Source organism: Nasonia vitripennis, chromosome 2, assembly GCF_009193385.2.
Source record: "Nasonia vitripennis strain AsymCx chromosome 2, Nvit_psr_1.1, whole genome shotgun sequence".
In the NCBI taxonomy this organism is placed as follows: Eukaryota; Metazoa; Arthropoda; class Insecta; order Hymenoptera; family Pteromalidae; genus Nasonia; species Nasonia vitripennis.
The window spans coordinates 29,737,416-29,759,406 of record NC_045758.1 but is presented as its reverse complement, the minus strand read 5'-3'; the positions used below and the strand labels follow the sequence as shown (position 1 = coordinate 29,759,406).

The 21,991-nt window shown below is 39.1% G+C and overlaps 3 protein-coding genes across 4 annotated transcripts; all 3 read left to right on the top strand.

Annotated features, from left to right (window-relative positions):
* Positions 1-191: 191 nt before the first annotated feature.
* LOC100677821 lies at positions 192-2,058 on the top strand. Its single transcript, XM_003425802.5, has 8 exons — positions 192-395; positions 469-698; positions 768-1,027; positions 1,109-1,255; positions 1,333-1,447; positions 1,517-1,644; positions 1,722-1,774; positions 1,862-2,058. The coding sequence occupies exons 2-8, from the start codon at positions 489-491 to the stop codon at positions 1,969-1,971; spliced, it is 1,023 nt and encodes a 340-aa protein (XP_003425850.1). The 5' UTR covers positions 192-395; positions 469-488; the 3' UTR covers positions 1,972-2,058.
* Positions 2,059-2,446: 388 nt separating this feature from the next.
* LOC100121373 (L-ascorbate oxidase) lies at positions 2,447-17,641 on the top strand. 2 transcript variants are annotated; one of them, XM_016983143.3, is made up of 11 exons: positions 2,447-2,600; positions 5,542-5,616; positions 5,732-6,030; positions 9,720-9,930; positions 10,772-11,049; positions 12,066-12,189; positions 12,269-12,489; positions 12,678-12,864; positions 13,332-13,538; positions 14,850-15,068; positions 15,609-17,641. In XM_016983143.3, the coding sequence occupies exons 2-11, from the start codon at positions 5,556-5,558 to the stop codon at positions 15,977-15,979; spliced, it is 2,178 nt and encodes a 725-aa protein (XP_016838632.1). In that variant the 5' UTR covers positions 2,447-2,600; positions 5,542-5,555; the 3' UTR covers positions 15,980-17,641. The 2 variants fall into 2 exon arrangements, with proteins under 2 accessions (XP_016838632.1, XP_008204291.1); XM_008206069.4 differs by lacking the exon at positions 2,447-2,600 and adding an exon at positions 4,969-5,258.
* Positions 17,642-18,636: 995 nt separating this feature from the next.
* LOC103315729 (zinc finger protein 771) lies at positions 18,637-21,819 on the top strand. The gene is made up of 2 exons (XM_008206068.4): positions 18,637-19,174; positions 19,831-21,819. Exons 1-2 carry the CDS (start codon positions 18,975-18,977, stop codon positions 20,249-20,251), a joined length of 621 nt encoding a protein of 206 aa, XP_008204290.1. The 5' UTR covers positions 18,637-18,974; the 3' UTR covers positions 20,252-21,819.
* The last annotated feature ends 172 nt before the right edge of the window (positions 21,820-21,991 follow it).

Sequence of the window (21,991 nt, the reverse complement as noted above, 5' to 3'; positions counted from 1 at the left end):
TTTTTATAATCTGATATCTTTTAACTTATTACATTTACACCTTTGCAGATTTATTAGAAGAAATAAGAATCTTGATAGGACCGAAGAATTCAAATCTTTCGATATTTCGTGTTATCGACACAGACTCCTTGAAGGCGCTATGTTCCTCGACAGTGCATATATATATATATATATATATATATATATATATAAAACATATGGTACACTTTGTTATGATATGGTTAGGATTGTCAATCAGTGATCTGTATCGCCGTACAAAAACTGCATGGATTTATAGGTCTAAAAAGAGCCAATAAAAATGTTTGGGTAAGCCAATTGAATCAAGTACACTTCATAAAGCATTTCATCTTTAAATTACAAATGGACACTTGCCAATTATGATAAAACGACGTATTGTAAGTGTAGAGCAATCTTATTCTATTTAGAAAATATGAGCCACAAACATGCTTATCTAAATTGATTTTTTAGGCAACTGAGAGCATATCAAAATGTTACATAACTTTTTGACTACTTACTCACCATGGCTAGATCTTGTACTTCACTGGAACTTAAATATACCTTTGCATCTTCAATTAAAAGAAAACGAAAAAAATGATTTTCCAGAAAACAAAGGTCATAAGATTAATGAAAAAGTTCTACTTATGTACATGATAATTTTGTGGACCATACTATATTCTCTTTCTAAAAAGTGCCTCAATGTAAGTATACCATAGTTAAACATGTTCTTATATCACTGTTATAAATAAAACAATGTACTTCTATGTTAGGTATACTTTCGTAATTTAGGATATGCATTGATACGCAGAAACCGAATTGTCAATGTTTTATGGAGCTGTGGATTTACGTATGTCATCTTTTTATACACTCTACTGCTATGGAACTCACTTCTCAAGCCAGAATTATCTGTCATAATTATAAAAAGTTTTTACATACACTACAGCAGCATTATACTACTAAATAACAACTGGTTGAAAGGATTTTCAAATATTTTCTTCATGCTATTTATCTTTGGGATTCCTCGACAAAGGTTAATTATTCTGCATATGTGAAAAAATAATTCTGTTTGTAAACTATTCAATTGATCGAATATTTTTTATTCATGTTACAGTCTTCAGCCATCTGTTACAAGTATTTTTCTACTTAAATCTATTGATATATTGATATTGGATCTGTGTCGAATATTATACTTAAGGTGGCCATTTAAAGTTAAACAGTTTTATTCAAAAACATTGTACATAATGTATTGCATGTTTTGGTAATGTAAAATACTACTAATGATGCCCATTCTGCACTAAACAATCGTTGATATGTTTTATTTATGATTTTTTATAGGACTTACTTGTATATGGTGTACGTTCCCACAAATTTACTATTATCTTATAAATATCAATTAAGGCATGAAAAGTTATTCCTATGGCTGTGGTTTACAACTCAATACCTGGATTTCGTACGTATTGCAATGTCGATAAATAAAATATTCAATTCAACCAATTGCTTATAAATTTATTTTCTATAGGTTTGGTTGGATTTTATAAGAAATTTCAATTCATCACAGTTGCTAGACCTGTGCTTGTTTTCCAGTCCCTCTGCAGAAACTATTCGTTTAACGAAAATTTTAAAGGCTCACCGTGAAATAGAAAATCGGTGAGATATCTTATACGAAGTAATGAATGTAAAATGAGAATTAAAGTATTATAATTAAGTTTTATCTTGAATTTCAGAAAAAGTACTGAAACTGTGGCGGTGAAAAAAGAATTGTGGCAAACGCTTCTTTGTAAGTAAATCTACTCTTTTCGAATGAATTCGCGATTCTTATGATAATTCGAAGATAATTATTAATCGATTGAAATATACGCTTTAGGCGCTATGACAATGAAGAAAAAAATTAATAGACTAAGAAAATCTAAGCAAGCAAAAGCCAAAGGTTTATCTGTACAAGACGATTCAGGTGATACCAAAGAAACAGACTAAACTTATGAATACTGTGTATTTGAAACGATAATCATTATCTTGTAAAATATGTAAATATTTAAATATATCGATATTTTTTCTACAAAATCGATGATTTTCATTTCACGAGAAAGCTCTAATATGACTATTGTCAATCGTCGTTGTCGGATATTTAATCTCCATATACTGTCCTCCTTGACAGACGATGTTACCGCACCACTTGGAAAGCAACCATCAAACGAAAGCATTTCAACGTATACCCACATTTCCGGCGGCACATTCGCGCATCGCCCTCATAATCCACGCACACGTATGCTACATATACCTACTTACACAATACGTGTCTCAATCGCAATAAGAAAAAGCGCCGTGAAAACGCCATTTTCACGTCTTATCACCTTATCTGCGTACATATACGGATTTCGACTCAGCTGGCGAATAATCAAATCACCGTCAAGATAAGTGTCACTTGCTCAGGATCCCGAAGTCGCGAGTTTGACACAAGTGCTCGAGCGAGATCGGCGTCACACCGCGTAACGATTGCGAAAAATTTCGCGCTCGGCGCCGAAAAAGTGCACCGCGATTATGTAAAAAAAGCTGTTCGCGAGTCTACTTTCGAGGCTGGAATAATTTTTTTGCGACAATCGAAGGTAATTTTTTTTTTTATACGTGCAAGGAAAGAGATTGTCTGGGAAAATCGTTGGAAAAATACGACGGGGAAGTGTAAATATTGAATTATTATAACTACTGCTTTCTGAAAATATCTGTTCGAGCAGCTGTGTAATTTCGATAGGAGATGGAGAACAATTGAAATTCCGAAACTTTGTTTGAGCTTCTACGGATTCAGATACATTAGATAGATACGCTTTAGTTATTTTGATATAAATAGGCGAGAGCTTGGATTATTTTTAACAGTGGTTATGAATTAATCGCGCGTTGAAGAACCCATAAGTATGTAAGTTACTCGCTTCTCTCGTATTACTTTTAATTTTCGTTTCGAAGTAAGCACCTCGATTTTATATATACTTATTTAATTCGAATATTCAAGTTTACAGATGCTAATCATTTAATTAAAATTTTCGCCTATTTTCTAATACTCGTTTCGTCATGACGCGCATCATTACACGACTCGTCCTTAAATAAATAAAACTTAATGATGTGTTAGCTAACAAAGATAAGAGATATTGATTTTTAAATCGAATCATCGAGTTTGTATTTTTCGGTAAATCACACCGCGGTATGTAAAAAATTTCATATCCACAATAAAAATCTTAATATTTCGTAATATATTCCAAACGCAAATCGCGGAAAACAAAACGCGCGTATCGCATCAGAGATTGACAAGTAGACCGTAATAAAAAATGTACATAAATTTATCATCAGACATGACGAAGACAACGTTACAAACATTGCACCACTTTAGTCAATCATCTAATACAGAAACGCGTCTGAAAACTTCCATACTGTCAACCACGTGTTCTAACACTTAAACTCCATCAACGTATTCAAAGCTACATAAAAATTAACGATTCAAAAATTCCTCAACGAAAAAAAAATTCTCAGTCCATCGCACCTATGTATCCGCAACACTCGCTGCTGCACCTATAACGACGAGTAAACTGGTCAGGGGCGAGTGTGGCCTCGCGTTTTTCGTATTTCGTAAATGCAATTATCCATCACGACGCGCGCATCCTCCTTAAACGACGCGACTAATTTCACGACGACGGCTCTCTCTCTCTCTCTCTCTCTCGCTGATGAACCTTGAGCCCATAGCGCAATTGTTTCGATGTACATGCGCCAGCGAATTGTGATTATCGTAGCACAGTTGGCTATTATAGAGTGTCTTAATTTTTTTTCGCTACGGTCGCAAAATTTTATCGCGATTCGTGTGCTTATAAAGTAATTAGTGATGTCACAATCGAAAATTTTTTCCAGAGCTTATTAGTCGTATACAGGCATTTCTCGTGTTTTTTTTTCACTCGTTATATTGTATGGAATTATAAAGATAGGATGTATATAAGGGTTTCGCAATGATAAAGTAACGACGGTGCAATGCCAGAGCAGTTGATGCCGCAACGAGATCTTTATGGCCAGTCGTGTGTGTGTATTTTCTTTTCGAAACGAAAGAAGGAAAGGCGGTGCGTTTTACAATGAAATTGAGTATCTTCCGATCTTTATAAACTCGGTATTGACACACTTTTGTGCATTTCAAGGTCCGGAGATGCGCGCCTTATTTCGCGGGCTTCTATATCAAATTAAAAAGTTCGAGAAACTACGTGACCGGGCTGCGGAACGAAGAGTTTTCGTTTTGAGTAGAGGATATCGTGTACCTATAAGCGTGTATAACAAAATAACTGGAAAAATACTGTATTATTAATTTTTACAACTGCATACATTATGCCGCGTTTATAGATGATAAACTTCAGACAGATGCACGTGACAGTCGGGAAAATCCTATGTTCCTATTGCTTTGCGCCGAATCGAGGATTAGGAACGTGATTATTAATTTTCCAACTGACATATACTGTTCAGTTGTAACCCGAATTCTTTTTGCGCGTATTTTAAAAGGCCCCTATACTGGAATTCGAATGGATACCGTCACGCGATTTCATATTTTTAAAATTTTCATCATCCTATAAGATACAAAATCGGAACGTTTGTGTAGCAAAAAACCAACATTCGACTCATTTCCAGCGAGATCAATCAATCAATTACACGATATCCCAACTCGCGGAAAAACCGTTAAACAAAGACGTCTAATTCCCGCAACACTGTTGGAAAGTACATATTTAGCCCCTCGATCATCGCGTCAGCATCGAAAGCGCAAAAAAACGCATCGGAGTTTTGCCGCGCACAAAACTACCACCCGACTAATAGCCTGTCGGGGAATCCCCGGTTTTCCTTACCCTTTCCTCGAACTGTATACCCGCCATACATTTTATACAACACTTGTAAGATCGGATATATATAGAAACCGCATACTGGGGAGCAGTGACGCGCGCGAACTCGCTCTCTCTGTCTCTCTCTTTTCATCCGGAGCCGATGCGTGCGTACGTGCGTTTTCCGAAGGAGCAGACTGCTATATAGCCAGGTGTGCTTATAGGATAGCGCGTGGGGCCGTATAATACATGTACACGGGCGGAGAGACGGTCCAGTAGTCGACAGTGGTGTATGCGACGCGTTTACTTTGTAGATAGCCGCGATCGCGCGAGCATCGCGAAGATATACTTAAGCGAGTAGTGTATTTATATATGTATGTATAGAGAGAGAGAGAGAGACGCGGCGAGTTGTACAGTTTAAGTCGAGAGGTGAATATTTTGATTTTTTTCGATGTGCTTGAATCGAAAAAAAAAACATAGTTTTAAAGCGCGAAGCAGTCAAGTGTTGAAAAACGCGATTCGACGACGTATAGCTCGGGTTATAATTTTAATCAGAGATAAGCCGGCTGATGTTTGCATCGCTTATACACTTTTCAGTCAAAGTTCTTCGCGAACTAGAACTGCTGTGTGCCTTATATTTTTGAGTGACGCCGGAGACATCGAGTGCGAAAGACATTCGAGTGAAATTTTTCTCTTTTCTTCTGTGTTGCAGAGAAACACTGCACGATGGGCGGAAAAGTGTTGATTTTCGTGCTGCTGCAGGTGGCCTTAGAGTGCTGTCATTCCGGTGAGTACTTTTAACGAAATATCGAAGAAAGCTATAATTATCAATCAAATTTAAGATTATCAATTGAAAAGCAATAATTAATTCTGATAAAAAATAAAAACGATCCATCCGACAGAGAACGTGGTAACACCGTACCACAGTGAGCCATTCTGGCTGGACGACGCGGAGAACGAGGAAAATGCCGATCTCGTGGATTGGAGTCGACACCCCTGTCGTCGCGCCTGCAAGGACGACGAGCCGCCTATGGAATGCCACTACAGCTTCCACATCGAGCAGTACTACGCGATGAGCAAAGCCTGCTACGACTGTCCCTACAATCGCACCGATTGCTTCAGACCTCATTGCATACCGGCCGATGGTGTGCACAGACCACTTGTCGTTGTTAATCGACAGATGCCCGGACCCTCCGTCGAGGTGAGAATTTTTTTTTAATTTTGCAATGTTGAATTATTCCTTGAAATTTATTGCGGCGTTGAAAGAATTATGCACTTGGGGTATTGATGCTTATACTGATGATTTATCTTCGCTCTGTTCAGTTTAGAATTTTTTAAAGAAACGTTAGCGTGTAGCGAAATCTTGAACTTCTAGAAGTTTGCGAATTTCGTTTCCCCATACAGAGGTGTGCATTACGTCGAGTTATGTAACGTCACGGTGAAACGCGGAGTTTTCTATTCATATTCTATGACAGTCCGCTGCTCAAATCTATGTACGAGAAGCAAAACGCAGTGCATATAGGATTAAAAACTGGAACGCCTTGCAATTATCATTCTCACATTGATCCGGAATAATATTTTTAAATGAAAAAAAAACACAATAGTTTTATATACTTTGTTACGAATAGCTCGAGATTTTTAGAAATCGCTGGCATGCTAATATTTGAAACATCAGCACCTGTGTCAATGTACACACAATAATCTCGCAAGATTTTACTATAAGTATAAACGGTCACGCTTTATAAAATCTACATTCAGCGCTGTTATCGCACAATCGATGTAAACTTGCGCACACACCCGATATAATCACGATATACAATCCACGATCGAAATCTCAATAGCGAAACGCGCGCGTGTGCTTATTCAATAATCATCCTCATCATCGTCTAATGTGCCGACTCGTTGATTTTTCTCTCTTAATCTCCTGTAATATAACGACCTCTCACGCGTGCGGCGGGAAATTTAAAAGTTAAAACTCGTCCATACCTCCTCCGCGCTTCAAAAAACCATATCGAATCCGCATTTCAACTACTGCAGCAACGCGTTACGTGAGTCCATCCGCGGAACGCGGGCGCGCGTAAAAAGAAACTGGCTTTCTGAGATAATAAAATACGTAACAATATAAAGCTCGTCGGGAGGAACAAAAGCCGGTTGAAAAAAATCTCGACCGGCGTCAATTTTGCGGAAAACGGAAGCAAAAAACCGTTTCCTTATTATAATACAGCCGCCGGTTATTCGCGAAGATGCGCGATAATAATGCGCGAGCATATAGTTGGAAGAGAAAGAGCTGAGAGAGACAAGGTCAGACTTAGAACCGTAAAACGCCGGCTGCTGCGGTAAATGGCAAGGCTCACGACCTTCCGAAGGCCTTTCGCGGAGAGATTTTGCGGATGACTTTTGAATCAGGTGTAAAGGATTTGATAATAAGGAGTTATACGCCTGAAAAACGTTAAAGAAGTCTGATTACTTAATCAAATGGCTTTTATGCGCATTGTTATGCCGGTGTATATGGAAGCGAGTTTTTATTGCAAGCGGACAAGGTCTATGAGAGCTGTCTGCTACTCGCGTGTATACTTTCATAGCGTAAACAAGGCGAGTATACTTTTTTGTCGCGCTGCATGTTTGCATGATTCTGATGGGAGTCTCTCTTATGAGAATTGTTTCAGATACGGATGCAGATCTTGATTTTGCTCGACTCTTGGCATATCTGCGTAATGATATATCTCTCTGGAAACTCGATAGACCTATAATTGACTGGGAGAATAAAGTGTATGCGCATCCGTAACATAGTATTATCAATAATTTTTATCGCAAAATTTTTGTAGATTCATCATCCTTTATTCTCTTCTCGTCGGTGTCCAAAAAAAACAACCGTATAGCCTCATCAAAACTCCAGAAAGTAGACATTCCGCTTTGAGAATTTCAAAAACATCATCCCAACGCTGTATCGGTATACATAGTGAAAAAATCTGCATCTGTTGCGGCAGATACTGCACCTACATCACTCGTGACAGATCGAGCCTCTACCGCTGTGTGTTTCGCAGAACAGTCGCGGCACGTGACTTCGATTCTCTGCATTAAATTATACGCGTACTACTGCTATTTTTTTTCTCTCTACACATGCTCGAATGACGACTCGATCTTTTATTCTGTCTCGACGTCTAGGATTTCGTAACATTTAAAATAGTTTTGCTTTTTTTACCATTTTTGTGGTCTATGCAATCCAGATCACACACGATGATACAAGATACTCCTTTTGAAAATTCGATGCCTAGTTTTGAATGGTCGCCGATTAATCGAGTTACTCTCCTGATGTTGATCGAGTTTCGCGTTGTCTTACAGATTCTTTAAATTTACCATAAATTCAGCACCTGTTCATCCTGCATCAATCAGAACTCGCAGCATCCCCAAAATAGTATTTTAGAACCCCACTGTCAGTTTAGCATCTCACGATCATCACTAATAAGAATCAAGCTCTTCAGCTCTCAGACTCGTGTTCATTCGAACGAGTCGTCCTTCGACGTTCCTCGATTCACAAGGTTCCGGAATCGTTCACGTGCCTCCGTATCCTTCTCGCAATGGGTGCACGCGATTCTCGATTAAACGCATAATTCTTGTATCCACGCGTGCCGAAGCGATTATGATATTACGATTGCCGGAGTATAGGAAGGATATGCAGGCGGAAAAGGCGCGAGACTTGAAGGCGAGAATTGAATTCGATATGATTTTGTATAATACAGTGTGCGTATGTGATGCAATAGAGAAGTGTAGCGGGAATCGATTTGGAAATTTATGAGCTGCAGATGGGTTTGAATGAAGTTGGCGTGAGTCGTTCCGATAAAGATGTGTAATTTATTGTATTTAATGGGCGTTAAGTTTTACGCGGTTTTTATGAAAATGATATTGCAGCGTTCTTTGATGATTCGATCGAATAATCGCGCATATACGTCAGATGCAATTACTGCAACGGTTCCGTTTAATTCTCAACCGTTGCATTACTTATGCTTTTTTCACGTCTCTTCGAATTGTATCAATAGTACAAAGAATCTTGGATAACGAGATTTCGATAAAAAATTCTTTGTCTTTGTCAGCCACGATAAAATACACTGTCACACGACGATGGTTAATAATTACCCGAGCATCGATAGCATAGTCTTACAGAGCCGGTAATAATAGGAAAAGGGAGTGACGCGTGAAATAAATGCAGTGCCTCGTTACGGCATCGGTTTATATTCTCCGAGAATCGCATCTTTTTCACCAGTTTTTCTGACACATACTATATGTCTGTGCACGCCGACGCGCATATATTTGTGTTTCTAATGAGCCAATAACTATTTTGCTCGAGCGATAAGTCGGGATTTAACGACTCTAGTTAGCCGAAGGCATAAACTTTTTGATTTTTCAATAAAATTGGAAAACGATTCTTACGATTGCACTAATGGATTTTCCATCGAGCTGCAACTCGCTGTGCGGTTTTAGACTTGAATATGCATGGATCATCGATAAATCATTATATGTTGAGCCACATGTGTGTTCCGAGATGAAATCGTTTCATCGCGAGATGCCGTTCTTTTTTTCTTCCGTCCATCGATACATTGTAGCTCACGTGCTTCGAGAGACCTGCTATTTGAATTTTTCAATCAATCCACATTTAAATAACCCGTACACACGCGCGCCTCCACCAGGAATATATCGAACTTCACTTACGGGCAAATTTCCATCGTAATGTTTGGAGAATGACTCGGTTTCTCTAATCATTATAGAATAATAGTGATAGGAAATTTTACAACATTCCTCCTATCTCACTAGAGTTGACGAGTTCCTCGCAATCAATATTTATATCAGAGCTTACAATAAATAAAAAAAACTTCTTTCCTTCCATCGTTACAGGTCTGCGAGGGCGATACCGTGGTGGTCGACGTAACGAACATGATGCACGCCGACAGCACAACGGTGCACTGGCACGGCCAGCACATGCGTGCCAGCCCTTACATGGACGGTACACCTATGGTCAGCCAGTGTCCCATCCTTCCGGGGGATACCTTTCGCTACACTTTCGTCGCCGAGACTCCGGGAACGCACTTCTGGCACTCGCACGTGGGTAAGTTGTAAAAAAAATGAACAGCTTGACAGCTCCTTTGTTTTGATTTAAATTTAGACGCCTCTGGCATTGGAGGTTTATTTACCGGATGCGTGCTCTCGCTGTTTAGGGAAATGAGGATAAGTGGCGGAGTGGAAAGCTTATCGAGGTCGTGGATTGATTGTTTTTTTTTTGTTTTGTTTTAATTCACATATAAAAACTTGATTCTGGTAGAGCCTTTTCGAAGAAGAACAACAATGAAACTAAGCAGATAAGCACTTTAAGCTCCGAATGCAAGCTCGATTCCCTGTGCAGATAGTTTTCACATAAAGGAAGCTTTCTTATCTCACGCAGTCTTTGATGCGCGCCGTAATAAGCGCGATAAAGCGTCGAGATTATTTTTACGCGAACGATCAAATATTTTTTGTTCGTCATCAACGCTACGCAGATTGAGTTACGTATACGAAAGGGTAATATATCGCAGGTGTATTAATAATTTCCAGACGAACTTTACCGTTGCATCGATTACAAAATGTTGTTGCAGTAAAAGGCGCGTGATACGACTATAAAGATAACGAATCCGACTATATAATACAGTCGAAATCACGCATGACAAAAAGTAAATGTCACGCTGGATATACATAAACGGAATTCTCCTTCTGATTCATGTCTATCTGCGCTTCTTTTAATTTGTATGCATTTCGTTTGTTTTCCTCGTTCTCGCTCTTTCTGTCTACGATCCAACAGATATGAATTCGTAGAAAAGAAACGTGCCCTGTATCTCAATATTTTTTTTTTTATCAAAACCATAATATTATCTGCTATTTAATGTTTTTTTTTTCCATATCAATCAACCTTTCAGGCTTCCAACGAGGCGACGGGATGTTCGGCCCTATGATAGTTCGTCGTCAGCCCAAGCGCGATCAGCTTCGGAACCTGTACGACTACGACGAGCACTACATGGTCATCTCCGACTGGGACCACGAGATGGGTCTGGACAAATTTCTGGCCCACTACCACGGCAGCGGCGACAACAAACCGCCGAATCTCCTCATCAACGGTCTCGGAAGATTCACCGATTTGCCGGAGCGCGACGGCGTAGCCGGTGTCATGCCCACTGCTGTCTTCGACGTCAAACCGGTAAAGGATCTACGCACGATTATTAGGCTGGTTTTTTGCGGCTTTGTTTTGCCAAGCGGATACCCGGAAGAGAGACTCGCTTGTTTTTCTTTTCGAGAAGTGAACGGAATGTTCGCGGAATCGGACGCGGATGTGGACGAGATGATTCGGTGTATGCGATAGAACGAAAGAATTATGTTCGCTATAGATGAATGAAGATTGAAGAGTACCGCGATTCCCGAAACTATGCGACCTTCTCGGGCTCATCTCGAGTCGCTCGTTGTGCAACTTGCTCCCGATCACTCGCCAGTCATCTCTTTCACTGAATTATGCAACCTCCAATTACACGCGCGAATATTTTCGTAAGTACAACGCGGCAGATTCGAAATTTTTTCGCCTTTTTTTCGACACTTGCGCGTGTGACGCACGTCGAGTACTGCACGTGTATGTATGTGTATATGTAAAAAGAGAATGTTCGCCGACGCCCGATCGGCAGGTTCCGGACGTGTTTGTCTTTCGGAGTCGTGTTTATGGCATGTGTGTGTACGCAATAATCGATGATCGATGGTGATCCGCAAGTATTTTCGGAAGCTTATGTTTATGGTCCTGTTTTCTTCATCGAATTCCTTTTCGCATACGATGGGTCGGTTAATATTTTTAAAATCGTACGCTTGTGTAATGTCAGAGAAGAGCTTATTGTTCTCTTCGATTTTCACCGAAAAAAATCGCGTATTGTGCGTGCTATCTTTCAAATTAAAAATCAAAATTATCTTTACACTGCTAATTCCAAGAGTAATTTTCGTTAAGCGCGGCTATAAAATATATTCCGTAAACCGTTTGTATTGACGTAAAAGCCACTATCAAGTTGCAATGATGAAATTTCGACCTTAGAGCGCTACTCAGTGGCGCCTATTATGATAGCTCGAACGTAACTTTCTACGCGCATATTTTCATAAGTGGAAGCACATGACTCGTCCAATAGGTTAAAGCGATATCGTCACGCGCGTGTAAAGACTTGTTTATTCTAATTTTCGCAGAATGCTAAGCATCGTTTTCGAATTATGAACGCTGAATTCCTGAACTGCCCCATCGAGGTCTCGGTTGATAACCACACAATCTGGGTCGTCAGCTCGGACGGTAGAGATTTGGAACCGGTCGAAGGTAAGCGATACGCTCTTGTAATATACTTGCTTTAATATTATTGTTCGATTAATTAAAAAAAAAAAATTTTAATTTTCAGCCAAGTCTCTGGTGACTTACGCCGGTGAGAGGTTCGACTTCATCGTCGAAACGAATCAGAATGTCAGCAACTATTGGATCAGGTTCAGGGGTCTGCTCGACTGTGGTCCCGCCTTTACCAAAGCTTATCAGGTAGCTATTTTGCGGTACGAAGGTGCGCCGGACGAGGATCCCGAGGAAGACGTTGCCTACGACCTACCGCCTATGGAAGCAACGAACATGGTATATTTTACGATTCTTGAAAACTGTTCACGACAGAAAAATTGCTATGAATTATTCAAATCAAATCGTCATAACCGTGTCTGCGATCGAGCTTTCAGTTTTTGCATAATTGGAATAGAAATGTTGTCTAGATCAATTCGTATTTAATAACGCCATTCAATGGAATCATTTTGCATGAAATTTTACAGCAAATCAACGCTTTGAACAAAGGAACGGAGACGAAAGAGATTCTGAGCATTCCGAATCTCGAAGCTCTGGATAAAAACGACGCAGCCAACACAAGGGAGCCAGACCACCAATTCTACATTTCTTACGACTTTTACGCCAAAGACAACGCCGATTTCCATCGCAAGGATCTTTACGGCTTCCACCAAGGTAAGAGTATTCCAAGTCTTTTTGCCTTCCCTATAATATTACTCATCTCTTTGAAATATTTACAATAGCATAAACCATTCATTTTCATTAGTTCCCTCAACTATGAAAATGTATGAATCGGCTCGGTTAAAATTCTGACGTAATAGCAACCGTTTCATACTTACAAACAAAAAAAAAAAAACTTCACACTGCATCCATATACTTTTTCCTCTTCCTCACCAACCTCATCTTATTCTTTCCAACCAACTGATTAAAACAAACGCTCGAATCCACTTGACCCGCAATAGCGGCTCAACCACGTGTCGCGCGATGACGTGTTCTCCAAGACCTTTCCCAACAATCTTTCACGCGTATAGACACACACAAGCCGCGTCGCGTAACACATAAAAATCACACGCTCGCGGCGGCTCTAAGCAGTTTTTAAAGAGCTGCACTTATTTACTGTGTATAATTTAACATTTTTACAGTGAGGCAGAAGGTGGGCACGCCGCAGTTGAATCACATATCGATGAAGATGCCGTCGTTCCCCCTGATGTCACAGACGGAGCTAATTGACTCGAGCGCGTTTTGCAACGCGAGCACCGTCGAGGGTTGCGAAACCGACTATTGCACTTGTCCTCATGTGCTGCAGGTGAAGCTCAACAGCGTCGTGGAACTGGTTCTCGTCGACGAAGGTATGCTCGAAATTTCCAGAGATTCATCGTGTGTGCGATTTTGGCACGATGTGCTTCGCTAAAGATAAGGTGTGAATTTCGCGAGAAAGTAAACTGACGCTGATGAAACGAGGTGTTCTTAATTCTGACGGCTCGTATCTGTATGCATATTCATGTGTGTATGTGAGTATTGTCCTCGAGCGGTTTATCACTGCGCTAGACGAGAGGGAGAACATGTAGTGGTGTAGAGATGAGAAAAATTATATGGGATGGCGCGTACGCATAATTGCTCCGATAAATCACCGCGCGTTCCGTTACACAAGAAGCACGTGCTGCTCGAGCGCATTGTTTTATGTATACACATGCGAGGCCTCGGAAAAAGAGAGAGAGAGAGACGACGCTTTTTCCGCCGATTTTCCTCTCTTGTGTAGTATTACTTTCACGTGTCGTGTGATGTGTGGGTTGTTTGCATGTCGGCTTTTCCGATTCGCTGGGAGCCGGATTTTTTCATTGTACAAGAGGTTTGGTATTATTTATTCGCTTTTAATTATGCAATAATGTATTTATCCGCGGTCGATTAATATAATTTCTCTCGATTCTTCGTTGCGGTGCTATATAATAAAGAAATGTGTCACCCGGTACACACACGTAATCATTGATTTTGGTCGTATTAAAGAAAATTAGTTGTGATACTCGTATAGTATAATTTACTCATAATTATTTGTAATGGTTTCCTCCATTCGTATAAAATATATACTGTTACACGAGGCTCCATACATATAATGATATGCAGCAATCTGCAAATATTGGCAATTAATCTTTATTAGACTTGCACGTGCCCACGTGATTGTCTGCTTCCTATATACCTAATCACTCCCTCAAGGAGTATCACACCAATTAAAATGAAAAAGATTCATGTACCGATCTCGATCTCGATATCGCACATCCATACACGTTTGAATTTTCAATCCGCACACGAGCCCGTAAAAAAAAACAGCAATAAAAATACCAATAACCACTAATCACAGTGTACACTTCGCTAATTAAAATTCAGCGTGGCTTCATCGGGTTTCAGAAAATAGACGCTCGTCTCATTAAAAATAGAATTACGCATACATCGATTAATCTCTCTCACGCGACCGTAAGCAGATATTGTACATACGCGATTTTCCAACAATGGCACAGAGAAGAACCTTCTCTCTAATATTCGCGCGTCGGAGGAAAATCTCGGGTTCGACGAACCGAATGTGTGCTAAGCCACGAGAGAGACAGAGAGAAAAAACGATATCATGCAAAACGTCGACTATACATGTACGCGCTGTTGTCACGCAGGTCTGCCTTACGACGCTAACCATCCGTTTCACCTTCACGGACACGATTTTCGCGTGGTCGCGATGGAGCGACTAGCGAAGAACGTGACGCTCGAGGACGTGAGGAGAGCCGATCGCGAAGGTCGGATTCAGAGGAAGCTCGATCGAGCCCCAATTAAAGACACGGTCACGGTGCCCGACGGTGGTTACACCGTCATCAGATTCGTCGCTGATAATCCAGGTAAGATGCTGCTTTATCCACTGTTATTTTTTTACTCGGCTGCGTAAGCTTCGAAAAGTTTCGAATCGACCTTTATTGTAATTGATTAGTTTACATCGTCTTGAGTCTAATTGTGAGTAGTGTTTTGTTCTGCTTCAAATATTGTGCGAATATCAGGATTTTATTTTATTTTATTTTTTAATTGTACGCCAACAATGGACTTTATTTATGGCTTTCCTCTACTTACATTTCTGGAATAAGTTTCCTCGTCTGTTGAGATCTAATGAGGAAAATACATAAGTAAATATATGATAAAGATCGGGCATATAAAATAATATAGATAAATATACCACTCCAGACTTGATTTCTCTTCATATTTTTGTAAGGTGAATATAAAACGGAAAAGACTTTTAATTTTGTTTTTACACACAAGCCAAGTGTATTGAGCAAATAATTTTGCTAAATTCAGATTTTACCTATGATGATAGATGTTATAGTATGAAAAAAAGATGAACAATTTTTACCACGTTCCCACATCCAAACAATCGATTTCCTCAACAGGCTACTGGCTCTTCCACTGCCACATCGAGTTCCACTCGGAGGTAGGCATGTCTCTGGTCTTCAAAATCGGCGAACACGAGGACTTTGCCCCAGTGCCACAAGGTTTTCCCCGGTGCAACAATTACAAGCCCAACCCGATGTCCTATCCTACAAAGTCGACGAGTAGCCGAAACAAGAACACCGTAGCCGACCCAAGTGAGAACGAGATCAACCACGTCGACGAGAAGGTCCGGTCATCGATCGCAAATTGGCTGCCGCTGATACTGAGCGAGTTGCGCGCCGCCAGTTCAACGGGCTTTGCTCTCATGGGAAGCCCCGCGATGATCGCTGCGAGTCTGCTACTCGTCAATGGCCTTGTTTTCGCTTTTTGAGTGAATTGTCGAGTGCTTTTTGGGAGTTTTTTTTTGTGGAGATGTGAAGGAGGTAGACACGAGGGGGAGGAGTGTTGTTGATATAGCGTTTGAAGGTGGATTTCGTTTTTGGGATTTTCTTTAATCGTGGATCGGTGTATCGATCGATTTAAATCCATGATGCAAGATCGATTTGAACAGATGCGGAACTTCGTGAGAATTTAAAATCAAGATGTATGTACTTAGCACTTTCACTCTAGTTAATTATTAGTATTTATGCTCAGTATTGCGATATGAAAGTAGTTTTCGCGTCTACCTCTGATTCACCGGTTTTGAGTATTAAAAACGCGTGTGATGCTAGAATTGATAGCAGCTTTTTGTATTATTTTATAAGAAAAAAATGATGAGGATTTTGTACTGATAATGTACAAATATTTGTTTATGATCTAACCATAAACCTAGAAAGGCTGAACACAGCTATTGTTATGTATAGTTTAGATCAAGGTATCGTATATTTATTTCGAGCTTAAGTATTTACAGTGAAAGATCTTCGTTGAAAAAAGATGAATTGAAATTTTCAGCAACTTTTATGTTTTTGCTTGTTTTAAGAACGGATGAATCAAGTAAATCGTTCACTCGAACAAAAACTTTTTTGATATTATTTGACACCATGTCAAAGCAAGTATAACAATTTAAATTATTGAAAATCACGTTTTAAAAGTCAATGTTAAAATCGTGATTTATACTGTGATATAAGAATAGGAATCGCTTTTACACGTCAGCAATGTCAGCTTTGCGATCTGAACTTTCATGAATTATGAAAAAATTGTGCCGCGTTTGCTTACGAGTGTGTTGATGAAAACATTATGGACGTCGTAATTTTAAGTTAGAATACTCAAGCATATCTTAGCAATCATTTTTTTTTTTTTGTTGAGGACTTAATTATTTGTTTGGGTATATGTGAATAACCAAAAGTTGATTATGTGTGATAACCTTTAAGCAATCAGCGTGATTATAAGATAACTTTTACATCTTTTTTTATTTTGACAGGCATACAAAAAAAATACAAATAAAACTCTGATCCAGAAGGCTTGAGTCCACAAGAATTACATAAGCAGATGAACGAACTTTGAATGCAGATTTCTTAATTTCCATTTATTCGTTATAGCAACAAAATACGATTTTTTATACTTTTGATAATTCTGTAAATGAATATAGAATTTAAAAAATGTTTCAAACATTGAAATATATTTATTATTTTATAATAAAATTATTAACACTTTTATAAAAAATAAACAAGTCTTAAATGTCAATCCAAAATTCTTTAAAAAGTTTAAGAAATTTTAAAGATTTAATTTCTAATAAATATTTTGATACCAATGCTATAATGACGTTGAATGCTAAACTGATTTCCCTCTACGAACGCGCATGGTATGCAGTATGAATGATACACACCTCTACGAGTTTGCCTTTAACGTTTTTGTGATCAACGACATAATTTTTAAGTACTTAGTTTAAGATATTCCGTAATTTATAAGCAGAAACTTGTAAAGTTGATTAATTGCGTATAGTTTTAAGATAATTTGCATCGCGTAATTTAAGTGGTAATGGGCGACATCATGAGTTCTATTTTAAACATCATATTCATGTAAGTATAAGAATAAAGTAGTTTTATAATTTTTACTCGTGCGTTCGAGTTTTTTACTTCCATCTCAGCAATAAGTGAGGATGCGTCATTTTTTACATATTTTTTATTATAAGCAGAATCGTAAAGTGTCAGCATAAAAAAAAAAATTTTACAGTGAAACAAAAATGAATTTAGTCATTTTTTATTGTCTGTTAAAAATCAACTCACTTCCTCTATATACATACGCTTAAGATAAAGCTACGGATTTTCCTCATTTTACAAGTCCGTGCGGTTGCCATGGCCTATCTATATCTTTCCCCAATTATAAATAAAAAGTGAAAAGACAAAATGATCAGGAAAACATCCACGTTTTATCCCCAAGTATAAGAAAAAAGAAAAATCGCGTCAACTGGTTTTCCCGTCCTGCAATATCCTACAGTATAAACGAAAATCAATAAAATAAACGAAAACCTACAAAAGCGTCGAGCAAAATTGCCAACGAAAAAAAAGGCGAAATTAGCTATTGGACTTCCCCCATCTCTAATCATCGAAGCTTCTGTAGCTAATCAAACCTATAACACTTATCGCAAACCCCAGTACGCGCCGAGATCCCCCGCCCACGCAATACTAGTCACTCGCCAATCAGCGATCAAACTCGCATCTGCAAACAAACAAACAAAAAAGATACCAGTTCCGCCGTCATCTGCGATCTCTGGCTGACAAAAAGCCCAAGTTCCCCATTTATTCATCGGCCGCGTCACGCACCAGCACAGCATGGGAAATTCTGGGGCCGCTAACCCAATCGTCAACGAAATAAACAAAATCCAATAGTACACATACGTGTATACCGATATGCATAATACCGCACGTATATATGTATATATAGAAACAGGAGAGAAAGAGCCGCAACAAGAAAGAAATAAGCTCGCGCGCTGTTTTGCTTGCGGGGAAGCCCCGAACGCGGGGTATTCCCTAACTCCATCCCCACCACTGGATGTTTGACGTCGTCTGCTCTCCGCAGGCCACTCGAAACTCTGAGCGTATATAGGTATACCTCTATCTCTCTCGGCGTGTGTGTACACCACTCTGGCGACGATGCGATAATGATCGAACGGCACTTCCGAGATCCTTTTTGACGCGCGCGGGAGTATAGTATTATAAGTTTTTGCAGCGTAGCGCGCGGTCGTCATCGCCACGCGGGGAACCGGTCGCGCACCACCGAATTCGCATCTTTTTTGCGGCTTTTCGCGGAAAACGTCAAGACATACGCTTCTGATTGAATTATCGCCGCTCGTTATGCTGATTTTTGCGGCGACGAGGAAGTAACGCGTGGCGGAATATTCGCGTGTGTGATTGATCGATCGAGTGCAGTGAACTTTTTGGCTTGAGATGTACGACAAGGACAGGGCGTTGAATTTTGCCGCGTTGAAGGGTGCAGACATCATAATGAGCAGTGCTGACGCTGTGGAGTGTTTGCTGGACTTTTCCAAGGGTCCGGAAGCAGTCGTTACGAAGGTCCATAGGCAACCCTACATCGGACATGTTGAGGCTGTGGAAGCTTCGAACTACACCGTTTTGAAAGCGAACAGGTGAGTTTTATGTGCTTTGTTGTCGTTGGTTTTTGTAATTTAAGAAGCCCTAATTATGGAGTAATTTACGCTTATTAATGCTTTACGTTATTATGGCGAAGCTTTTTACTGGCCGTAAATGCATTACGCACTGGTGGTTAAATTACTGCGCTTGCAGTCATGTTTTTTTTTTCGCGAATCGCGCACGATTGTTGACATTCAAGCAGAAAACATAAATCATTTTAACGCGAAAAGTATCATCGCTGGTTTCTAGAAACTGGTAGATAAAAAAAATCTTAGATTATGCTTAGAAACTTAGAAATGACTGTTGCAAGCTTTGCCTGATGCATGAGAATAGCTTAGTCACGATTATTATACTTTATAGTCTGTCAAGAATACGCTTACGATCCGCAATTTTATGATTAGGAAGAAAATCACGCAAATGTTGACAATAATATATCAAAATCTTGTAAAATGTGCCAATGATTGATCAGCACAAATCTTTATCTAGAATCATGTACATTATCCTTGTGGAGCGATCACCACACCCAGTAATTCACTACTAACGTACTAGCATACATTTGCGCGATCGACATTAATTTAAAATTGTTAATTTCGATAAAATCGCATGCGATAGTATTCATAATCCAATTAACCAATTTCAATGCCTCTTACAGAAAGCCCATTCCACCAATCGGTCACTCGCCACCCTCGAACCAACCCCATCACCCCGAGCACATCACCCCCATGATTCCACCACTGGACAACCGCACAATCGCCAGTAGAAGCATCAGCAGCGACACGTTGCCAAAACCCCGAGCGATCTGCAGTTTCTGCGGAAAATCCTTCAATCACCTTGGGGACCACAACAAGCACCGAAGACGTCACACTGGCGAACGACCCTACCCCTGTGACCTCTGCCCCCGGCGCTTCGCTCACGCGTCGAATCTCGCGAGACATCGTCGTCTTCACTCCGGTGAGAAGCCATTCGAATGCACCAATTGTTCGCGGAGGTTCAGCAGGAAGGATAAACTCGCGGCACATGTGGCTAGGAGGTCGTGTTGCAAGAATTTGCCGCCTACGGTGACGACGGTGTAGGCGAGGGAATTAATAGCTGTGTTGGGCAATGCTATGATCTGGATTTAATTGGAATATCGCAAGAAGATGCAATATTTTTGCTTGAGGATAGTGGTATATGAGTAGATAAGTGACGTGTGTGCTGGGACATATGGTTTGTTAAGTTTTCGATTTTTTTAAATCGGAAATGGAAATAGTGCAATGAATGCCTTACTGCATGTATACCATATTGATGTAAATACGTACATGGAGATCGAATCGGAATTCCCATATGCGTACTCAGGCGATTCATTTTTTGCATACTCGCAATGTGCCACGTATATTTCTGTATCAGCAACAAATCAGTAACATTTTTCCTCTTGTACATTCTTTTGAAATGGGAGATTTTTTTTATTTAAAAAAAGAGATGATTTCATGATGTAACTGGTACCTATACTTTAAGAGTAGTTTTACGTTTTACACGTACGTGTAAAAAATATGCGGGTATTTTTTATCCTCTATATGAAGAAATTAGTCACTTTAAAGTTAGCGTATAAAGAAAGATCGACATGTGGCATATTTGGCTGATTGTTAATTTATAAGTCTAATTTATTCAGAGATGTGATGGTCAATGTTCCGACTTTTTCTTTGTGGCAAACAAATAAAAAGTACACTTATATGATGCTTTAAAAGAACTTATCGAATAGCTTTAAGTAAATATTACAAATAATGATATAGGATGATGTAAAGTGAAGTTGAAAATTAACAGCATTTTTGATGAAATAATGTTGCTTATCTTAGCTGTCTTTATTTACATAACATAGAGAATTCTAATTTTATAATCAAAAATTAATCATGAATATAATTATGTGCATAATTGTTATCAGCATGCAGTCTTATTATATAAGAAAATATTATGTGAGTAAAAAAAGCTAGCTACAAGGAAAACATTGATACGTAATAGTTAGGCAGTGCGATCAATCCGCTTATCAGCATTATAATCTTTTGTCATCCGGGGACTTTCAGTTACTAATTTTCACGATAAGTTGAACTTTAATTTTATATGAGAATTTATTCTTGAAAGAGTTATTTATTATAATTTCAATGTTTATCCAATAATATTATATTCAAGGAAGCAACATTATAATTTAATTAACATATGGTTTATTTATATTATTATCTGACATAAGAATTAAATAAAAGGCACTTCAATGTGCGATTTCACTTGCATAAAAAAGCCAGCCGCTGACTGTGATAAACAAGTAAGAAGCTTTACATTTTTTACGAGTCACATTTAAAGAAGTGCCATAAGTAATTTTTTACGATCTTTGTGAAAGTTACAGGAAAAAGAGCGAGTGTTTTGTCGTTACGTAAGGGGGGGGGGGGGCTGAGTGCACTTTTAAAACGGTACACAGAAGCCTGCAATGTTATTCGCTGAAAGGATGTTGTGGTTTTCGTTATCATTAATGAAATAACTATTATAATAAATACACATTGTATTTAATATAGATCTTAAAAATGATGAAATACTTTTATAACATCATGTCACATGAGTGCATTTTGGAGTGCATATTGATTGAGTCAAATAAAAAACATACGAAGTATCCTAATATTTGTAATTTATAATAATCTTCCTTATCAATCCTTTCAAAGAATTGAAAAATCCAGATCCACGGATAGCTAATCCTTAAACTGTATTTTCTAAATTCGCGCTCCTAGAGTCACATGACCGTAAACGCAGGTCGCGCACGCGTCTGCACTTCCCCGAATCTTCCCCGGAAT

Excerpts from the sequence above, each read along its gene's own strand:
- LOC100677821 (XM_003425802.5), top strand. The coding sequence starts at position 489 with ATGTTACATAACTTTTTGACTACTTACTCACCATGGCTAGATCTTGTA. Across the intron at positions 1,028-1,108 it reads TTTGGGATTCCTCGACAAAG|TCTTCAGCCATCTGTTACAA; the intron begins GTTAATTATTCT and ends TTCATGTTACAG. Across the intron at positions 1,645-1,721 it reads CACCGTGAAATAGAAAATCG|AAAAAGTACTGAAACTGTGG; the intron begins GTGAGATATCTT and ends CTTGAATTTCAG.
- LOC100121373 (XM_016983143.3), top strand. The coding sequence starts at position 5,556 with ATGGGCGGAAAAGTGTTGATTTTCGTGCTGCTGCAGGTGGCCTTAGAG. Across the intron at positions 6,031-9,719 it reads TGCCCGGACCCTCCGTCGAG|GTCTGCGAGGGCGATACCGT; the intron begins GTGAGAATTTTT and ends CCATCGTTACAG. Across the intron at positions 11,050-12,065 it reads CTGTCTTCGACGTCAAACCG|AATGCTAAGCATCGTTTTCG; the intron begins GTAAAGGATCTA and ends TAATTTTCGCAG.
- LOC103315729 (XM_008206068.4), top strand. The coding sequence starts at position 18,975 with ATGTACGACAAGGACAGGGCGTTGAATTTTGCCGCGTTGAAGGGTGCA. Across the intron at positions 19,175-19,830 it reads ACCGTTTTGAAAGCGAACAG|AAAGCCCATTCCACCAATCG; the intron begins GTGAGTTTTATG and ends TGCCTCTTACAG.